This window comes from Aedes aegypti, chromosome 1 (genome assembly GCF_002204515.2).
Source record: "Aedes aegypti strain LVP_AGWG chromosome 1, AaegL5.0 Primary Assembly, whole genome shotgun sequence".
Classification (NCBI taxonomy): domain Eukaryota; kingdom Metazoa; phylum Arthropoda; class Insecta; order Diptera; family Culicidae; genus Aedes; species Aedes aegypti.
The window spans coordinates 104,532,803-104,541,995 of NC_035107.1; the positions used below are offsets into that span (position 1 = coordinate 104,532,803).

Consider the following 9,193-nt stretch of genomic DNA (forward strand, 5'->3'; position numbering starts at 1 on the left):
ATATACAGCATGAGCTATAAATAGCTACCGAACTAGAATATATGAAAAAAGTTCTAAACAGGATTGGAACTTGCGACCTCTGGAGCGATAAATACGCGCCCGAGCTCTCTCGGCTGTCTCACCATCTTAGTAAGTGGCTGACGAAAGTTGAAGCCCTTCTGCGTAAAATGAGTGTATCACAGAATCGCTTCGACGGTTGGTGGTTTTATCGAGAGGTTATAAGCCATTTTACGAAGCCTGGTCAAATGACAGGAGACCTGGGATTTTTCAATCATTGGCGTCAGTTTTCGCGATGATGATGGTTGATGACTGTGCGCATTTCTAGCGTAGCTTTTCATCCAGGCGAAAACTTAAATGGAGAAAAATTATTAAAATATTTCTGATCACAAAAGTGCTTTTTTATGTGCAATATGGGTAACAAAGAGGTAGCTGATACAATAACTAGGTGTAATGTTGCAGTAACGAACATTTTTGGAACTCTGTTTTGTCATTTTCTCCATGTCCTCGTTTGGTAAGATGAGGCGTTATTGAAAATCACGCTGGATTTAATCCCAGGTCTCCTGTCAATTGACGCCGTTGCGGCGATCAGCTGTTCCGAAACGTCTCGTAAAATGGCTCATTGTCAAAAATGCGGAGCGTTCTCTCGGTCGCGTGATTGTTGAGCGTGGCTGGATTTGTTTTGTGGCAGATTCATGCAAATTTCTAGCGGATTTAACTGAAATATAAATGGAAGGGCCCTGATTGGTTGACAGATGGTCACAATCGCTTCGGCTGTTGGCTAACGCTTGTAATTTTCAAATGCCTGCCACAATTTTCTGTCGATGTCCAATTTGCGTGCTATTCACAAATTTTTGCTGTGTACCTGTTGCGGACGCACTTCGTAGCTTACGCAGACATCTGGAACGGCGTCGTGCACCTCCAAATCACATCAATGCGTACCTTTTCGTGGCGGAAGTGTGCATGAACCAGAATTACTTCACATTCAGGGATAAGTTTTATAAACAAACCTTTGGACTTAGTATGGGTAGCAAACTTTCCCCTCTTCTAGCTGATGTGTTTATGAGCGATTTCGAAATGGAACTCCAAAAAGAAAAACTATTTCCACGCATTTGGAGACGTTATGTTGACGATATTTTTGCAATAGTAAAAGAGCGGTATTTGTCACAAACGCTTGAGATGTTGAACTCTCGGCATAGCACCATCAAATTTACAGTAGAGAAAGAGTCGGACGGAAAACTCCCCTTCCTGGAATTGATGATTGCAAGGAAGGAGGACAACACTCTGAAATTTGGTATCTATCGTAAACCCACGTCAACCGACCGTTATATAACGTCTGACTCCAACCACTTCGGCGCACAACAGCAAGCTGCTTTCCATTCAATGGCTCACCGACTCTTCAACATTCCTATGGAGAATCAAGAATTCGTGGCGGAGAAGAAGAAAATTCACGAAGCCGCGACCTTGAATGGTTACAGTGCAGAATTTGTAAAAAGAATCCTCAGGAAACATGAACGGAAAAAACATCGCCAAAACGCAACCACACTCCAACCACAAAAAGAAAAAGCTGTTCGGATAAGCTTACCGTTCCGAAAATCACGAACTCCATGCAAACTGTTCTCAAACAACACAGACTGCATGCAGTTTATAAGAGCGGTCACACGTTGAAAGAATATTTATGTGCCCTCAAGGATAAAATTCCAGCAGACGAATTGTCTGGAATCTACGAGATTCCCTGCAAAAGTTGTCCATCAATATACATTGGACAAACCCGTCGGAAATTTAAAGTTCGTTTGAGGGAACATAAAAACGCCGTGGACAACGAAAAAGTCCACGAATCAAGTGTGGCAGCACACTCCACAGATCTTAACCACACCATAGACTGGGAACACGCGAAGCTTAAAAAGAGTATCAGAAAAGTATCCCACCTGAATGCTTGGGAATCAATGTTCATCGCCACTGCAGAACAACCACTGATGAATGATGACGATGCTCCAATAACTTCGCCACTTTTCCACTTGACGAAACGAAATATTCGTTGATGCTTTCTCTTTCTGACGAGTACTGGAGAAAGTACGAAGCTGTGTTGTTTTCTTCGTGTAATCAGTTGGACATCGTCCTGTAGATGGGCAACATCGAGCCCGAAACCGGTCGACGGAAAAGGTAAATTTTAATTCCTTTTCATGTTTGTAAGAACAATAAGTGTTGTGTCCAGTCTCGCGTCGTGTATTGTAAATGTACGATAGTTCTTACGTTAGCACAAACCAAGAATTATGAGTGTTATAGGATTTAATAGCAAAAATCATTGGAAAACTGGCATTTCTCATAACTTTACCTAAATTTCATATACCGTTTTGATTCATATTACGGACAGCTTCAAATTCCGGACACTCTCGTTTGTATGGGAAACATTTCACATGAAATGTTTCAATTTTTGCCGTCCAAAATTTCTCATTTTCGAGGCTTGTTTTAAAAGGTTTTTTCCATAAATATCATTGCAAATTAATAATGCCCAACTACCTTAGACGTCTCTTAAGGGGTTGAACGATTTCAATTGATAATTTGACTGTTCCATTAATGATTATCTTGAGCTGTCCGTAATTCGAATCAAAGCGTCCGGAATATGAGGCAAAAGTGAAGAAGCGTCCGGAATAAAAATCATGAAAAGGCCACACATTTTGATTTATTTAAAATTATTCAAGTTGCGGACGCGTATTCTTTACCCACCATCCGAAAGTTAAGGGCTTCCGACGCTCGATAACGCTAAAAAATCATACAGAATGATTCATTTTGTATGGTCCAAGCTGGGTTATACTTCACTGAGGCCTTAAGTGTCCGTAATATGAATCAAAACGGTATGTCCACTAATAAATTGCCCAAATGTATTTCACTACATCTGAACATCATAATAAAGCATTTCAGTAATCCAATAAGGTACCCCGGGGCAAGTGAGAATACGGGGTAAGTGGGGCGTTTCGTCATAGCTCAACTAGGAAAAAAAATTCATGGGGGTATTCTTCTAGAAAGTTGAAGATACAATGACAAGGCATGTATTTAGTACTAAACATATTGTTTTTTTTTATTACCATGTGGTTCATGTAGCAGTTGTCAGTTCAGCGCCATTTTCAACTTGCATGACAAATTATGACACGTTTCACGTCTTGCATTGACTCGCAAAAAATAAATGTGTTTTAAATCGAATTTCCATCAGTAAGCTATAATTTTTAATATTATTGCAAGCTGCTAACGATAAACCAGTATTTTGTTTTCATTTCATATGAAATTTTCGATGGTCTATTTTACCCCTAAATATATTTGTACCTGGGGTAAGTGGGACCTATCAAAACAAAAACCAAAAACAAAACTTTTCGTACACGTTTCATACATTTTGCTAGAGATTAGCACTAAAACATTCAAACAAATGATTTTTATCAAAAAAGATCAACCTCAAATACTTCCTAAAACGTAACGTATTTTATGGTTGATCCCTTATGTACATCAAATATGTACTTGAAATTAAAAATCTATGACTTATCAATCCCATTATTGTAATAGTTGACTTATTGATGTGGATTGACGCATGAAACTGGATGTGTCCCACTTGCCCCGCTTAGCGAGGTAACTGCGTCCATTGGCTCATTCTAAAACTTTCTTCCAAGGTTTTCACAATTTCGAAATTATTCGATTAGTTTCATGCACACACCAGCAAATATGTTACCAGAACGTGATTGTGTTGTTGGATTTGAAAAATATTGACATTTGAAAATTTTATTGAACAATTTGTTTGAACTATCGTTTTTTTCGTTCCCACTTGCCCCGCGGTACCTTAGAGCTTCTAAATTTAGTTTTGAACGTTGTGCGTATGAATTTTGAAAGGTGTACAAATATGGAATTAGGTAAATTTTAGACATCAATTCAATACTTTTCTATTAATCCAAAGATGAATGTAAATGGAAACATTTTGTGATTGGCAAACAATATATAACACCTGTTACCTTCAATGTGGATAAAGTATTTGTAGCTCAATACTTCATTTAATAGTTTTTTACTAACTTGATGTGGAAACAGTATCCTGTACGAATATGAAATTGGGCCACTGTAGTACATATATAATTTGATCGCTTGCTTCCAAGTCCACGTGTTTCGTGAATGATACTTTTGTACGTTTTCATGCTCGTATAAAAATGACTCATGTTAAAGATTGAGGAAGCTGTAGGCACCGTTTCGATTTGATACAACCTTCGCACTATAATTCACGTTTCCGCATCAATTAAAGCTACCTTCTATTTTATTTTCCAACAGGGTCCCAAAAAAGCCAAAGGAAGTAGTAAGTATTGTTCTCTCGCCTTCAAATTCCTTAAATATTCACACGAAAAACTTCAATATAACATCTAGCGGTCATCGATGGGGTGGACACATCCAGTATGTCCCGCGAACAGCTAGAACAGTTTGCGCTCCGGCTTCGCAACGAGATGGAACGGGAACGCGAGGAGCGAAACTTCTTCCAGCTGGAGCGGGACAAACTGCGCACGTTCTGGGAAATCACGCGCAAGCAGCTCGAGGAAGCGAAAGCCGTGATACGCAACAAAGAACGTGACGTAGAGGTTGCCCAAGAGCTTGCAGACCAGGACACGAAAAATGTGATGCAGGAGATGAAGCATCTGCAGTACGAGCATCAGTCGCACATAGGAGAGCTGAAAGCGGAAATGATGACACAGCTGAAGATGGCTCAGGAAGATCACTCGCTACAGGAACGAGAACTTCTCAACGACAAACGTGACCTGCGACGGTTACTGCGAGAGAAGGAGGAAAACTCTGAACTGGAAGTGCAACAGCTGAAACTGAAGCACAGTGAACTGTTGAGCCAAGAACGTGGCAAGTTCAAAGAGGAAATTGACGCTATGACAAAATTGTTTGAACAACGGCTGCAGAGCTATAAAGAAGAAGCTGAAGTGCGCCACGAAATGGAATTGTCAGAGGTTGAAGAACGAAAGAACGGCCAAATTTCCGAACTGATTCAAACCAACGAAAACGCCTACAAGGAAATGAAGGGTTACTACAACGACATTACCCTGAACAATCTGGCGCTCATCAACAGTATGAAAGAACAGATGGAAGAGTTGCGTATTCAATCAGACAAGGACCTGAAGAACCATTCGGAAGTGATGGCTGAGAATAGAAGACTCGTTGAACCGTTGAAGCAGTCCCAATCAGAGCTGGTCGAGTTGCGCAAAAAGTTGCAATACTACGATCGCGACAAGGCTACGCTCAATCGAGTGAAAACTCGGCTTGCTTCGACGCAGAAACAGCTCAGTAGTTTGAAGCTCGAATCGGACGTCCTGCAGATGCGCTGCGAGAAGCTGGTCGAAGAACGCGATCAGCTGAAGAATATGTTCGAGAAGTCTATACTGGAGCTGCAACAGAAGTCAGGTAATGTTCGAGGAAGAAAGAAGCTCATGTTTAACGATATGTTTCACTATTTATCTTTATTCATAGGTTTGAAAAATTCCTTATTGGAGCGAAAACTAGAATACATCGAGAAGCAAACGGAACAACGGGAAGCCATTTTAGGGGAGGTGTTATCGCTTGCCGGAATCGAACCGCAGTCGTTGAGTATCCGAATTGAAAAACTTCTGGTGCAGAAAAATGACAAAATCCAAGACCTACGCTACGAACTGGCCCGCGTTAGCAAAATGTACGACGACTTGCTGTCGATGATGGAGGCTAAATTGGCAAAGTATGGCATAACTTTAAAGGATCTGGAGCTGAGCAGCATGAGATTGGAAAAGTGAATTTGGCACAAGAGAAAACTTTTCGACTTTAAATAAGTTGTTGCACAGGTTTGCAAATAAACTTTTGTACACAGTACAACGGAGGCATTTTTTTGGGAGTTATGGGATAATAGTATATTTGGCATTTGGGCTTCGATAGCCGAAGTAAAAAACATGTTTGTAGTATTATTATTAGAATTCTTTAGAATGATTTACGCCTTAGAATCTAAGTTATATACCATTCGTGCCAGGGGGCCAACAAAAGACGATTTCCCCGTAGCTTACAACAAAAAGATAGTTTCTCCCTTTATTTAGTGGCTTACACAATTGTTTACTCATTTACTTGCATATTTCTAGGAATCGTGTAACTTTTGAGCAACAGCACACTAAAATCAATTTCGTCATTATGCGCCTTATCCAGCTTAAACCCACGTTTATGAGTAGTTGTAAGTTAACGTGAACTACCCAAAACTGTCAGATTCCCCAAAAGCGTCAAAATCCCAAAAACGTCAATCATGTTGGCCACGGTTCATATATACCTATGGGGTTGACACGCTTGGAGGGCCCGTGATTCGTGCAGAACAGACTGTGCCTTGGGGTCATGCACAAATTACGTCACGTTTCAAGGGGGGAGGGGTTAAACCAAGCGTGACAAGCCTTACGAAAATTTCAGAGGTCTCATACAAAGAACGTGTCATAGGGGGCGCGGGGGGCAAAAAAGTTGATATTTAGCGTGACATAATTTGTGTACCATCCCCCCATTCATTCATTTATTTCATAACGTTGAAATTGGATATTTTGGGCACCCACCCACCCCCTTGTAACGCTCTTTGTATGAATGTTATTCAATTTTTGTATGGGCCGTAACATCGCTAGGACACCCACCCTTAGTGTGAATTTAGTTTCGGCTTGCATGTTGCGAGACCTAGCCAACATCACTTGGTCTGCTTCGTTTAAACCTCTCTTCTGCGCCTTCGACTTCCTGTATTTATAGTGCATAAATCCCGAAAGTAGAATTAAGTAAATGATATCAAAATCACATATCTCGCATAATCTGAGATAACGCCCTAAAAGCCATTGGTAACCACGTGTATAACTCGTTGTTTCTGAGCAAATGAATGAATATATATATATATATATATATATATATATATATATATATATATATATATATATATATATATATATATATATATATATATATATATATATATATATATATATATATATATATATATATATATATATATATATATATATATATATATATATATATATATATATATATATATATATATATATGATTCATAAGGTAGAATAACTAATACTAGGGTAACGTATATAATTTCGACATGCATATATTTTGGACAGGGTTGTTGTTCTATGCTTATTTCCAATGAAATGGTGAGGAATACATGTACGGGAAATCATGTATTGCATTATTAATACACTATGCTACTTATTAATGATGACCATTTTCATAACAATTACAAATTGGCTTCAAAAATATAAAAAATGTAAATTGTATCAACAGAACATCTGTGAAACCTACGAATGCAAGAGGATGTGCATTTCAAGAACATACATCAAATGCAATAATAGCGCTCAGAATTGGCATTCATAAAAGATTTGAAAGTGGAAACATGATTAAATATGTCTAAAATTTAAGCTTAGTTCATCTAAAATCTTAACATGAGTATATAAGGCATAAATCAAGTGTTGTCCACAATAGATTATGGTTTTTGTTCAGTTGATACGATTTGGCCATCTGATGAAACACCCTGGAATGTCGCATGCATGCATACTTGCAGGCGTTTGTCATGGATCTGGTGCATAAGTCTCATGTAAACTCTTAAAATTTTATGATATGATCGTCTTTGTAAGAAACCATTGTATGGATATTGAGGTAACGCCTCTGTCCAAATTATACCGGGTACCCCCGTTGGTTTGACCACATTTAATCTGAACACTCTTTAATTTGTACCCCGCTAATTTGCTCATCGTTCAGATTAAAAATGGTTCAAACGTCATTTAGCTCATGGAACGGAGTAAAGTGGAATGGAACGCTGTGGAACGAAATGCAGAATCAAAACAAAACAGTGAAAGAGGTAACCAGAAACACGTTTGACTAAATGGTGACACGGTGACTAAATGTTCAAACTAAAAATGAACCCCGATGGTTTGCATGAGGTACCGTTCAAATTAACGGGGGTGTACGGTATTCACATGAGGGTGTACAAAATGTATGACAGACAGGCCGCCAAAAAACGCTATTTTGGATGCATCGGGTGAGCAAATTTAGTTGCGCGATAGTAGCGCTGCTATTTGATTTTAATTTAAGCATACAGTGGGAGTTCTGAGATTCTGGGGGGAATTTTGAAAATTTGATGCGCATAAAGTGGAAATTATGAAATTTTGGGAATTCGGGTAAAATTAGAATACTAGGAATCTGATGTGATTATTGGAAATCCGGGAGAAATTTTTGAAATATTCGATTCATCGCAAGAATTTATCTTTCAGGATTTCACCTCGAATCTTTGGGATTCCAACCGGAAACCTTGAGATTCCAACTGGAATCCTTGAAATTCCAACCGGAATTCTTGGGATTCCAACCAGAATTCTTGGTATTCTAACCGGAGTCTTTAGGATTCCAACCAGATTCCAACTGAAATCCTCGGGATTCCGACCGGAATCCTTGGGATTCCGACCGGAATCCTTGGGATTCCGACCGGAATCCTTGGGATTCCGACCGGAATCCTTGGGATTCCGACCGGAATCCTTGGGATTCCGACCGGAATCCTTGGGATTCCGACCGGAATCCTTGGGATTCCGACCGGAATCCTTGGGATTCCGACCGGAATCCTTGGGATTCCGACCGGAATCCTTGGGATTCCGACCGGAATCCTTGGGATTCCAACCGGAATCCTTGGGATTCCAACCGGAATCCTTGGGACTCTGACTGGAATTCCAAGAAAAGGATTCAAAAAATCCCAAGGATTCACGTCGGAATCCCCAGGATTTCGGTTGGAATCCTCAGGATTCCGGTTGGAATCCTCAGGATTCCGGTTGGAATCCTCAGGATTCCGGTTGGAATCCTCAGGATTCCGGTTGGAATCCTCAGGATTCCGGTTGGAATCCTCAGGATTCCGGTTGGAATCCTCAGGATTCCGGTTGGAATCCTCAGGATTCCGGTTGGAATCCTCAGGATTCCGGTTGGAATCCTCAGGATTCCGGTTTGAATCCCAAGGATTCCAGTCAGAATCCCAAGGATTCCAGTGGGAATCCCAAGAATTCCAGTCGGAATCCCAAGTATTCCTGTCGGAATCCCAAGGATTCCAGTCGGTTCCCAAAAAAAATTCCAACCTGAAATAATCACCATTATTTTCACAACCCAATATGTTGACCCAAAAGGCAACGACCGGTAC

At 40.0% G+C, this 9,193-nt stretch overlaps 1 protein-coding gene across 3 annotated transcripts in view; it reads left to right on the forward strand.

Moving 5' to 3' along the window:
• LOC5564397 (growth arrest-specific protein 8 homolog) overlaps positions 1 to 5,865 on the forward strand; it is a 30,873-nt gene extending 25,008 nt beyond the window's left edge. For all 3 annotated transcript variants that reach the window (XM_021844243.1, XM_021844249.1, XM_021844258.1), the window contains 3 exons: positions 4,300 to 4,324; positions 4,393 to 5,427; positions 5,494 to 5,865. In XM_021844243.1, coding sequence (XP_021699935.1) covers positions 4,300 to 4,324; positions 4,393 to 5,427; positions 5,494 to 5,789 — 1,356 coding nt within the window. In that variant the 3' untranslated portion in view covers positions 5,790 to 5,865. The remainder of the gene's footprint in view (positions 1 to 4,299; positions 4,325 to 4,392; positions 5,428 to 5,493) is intronic.
• The last annotated feature ends 3,328 nt before the right edge of the window (positions 5,866 to 9,193 follow it).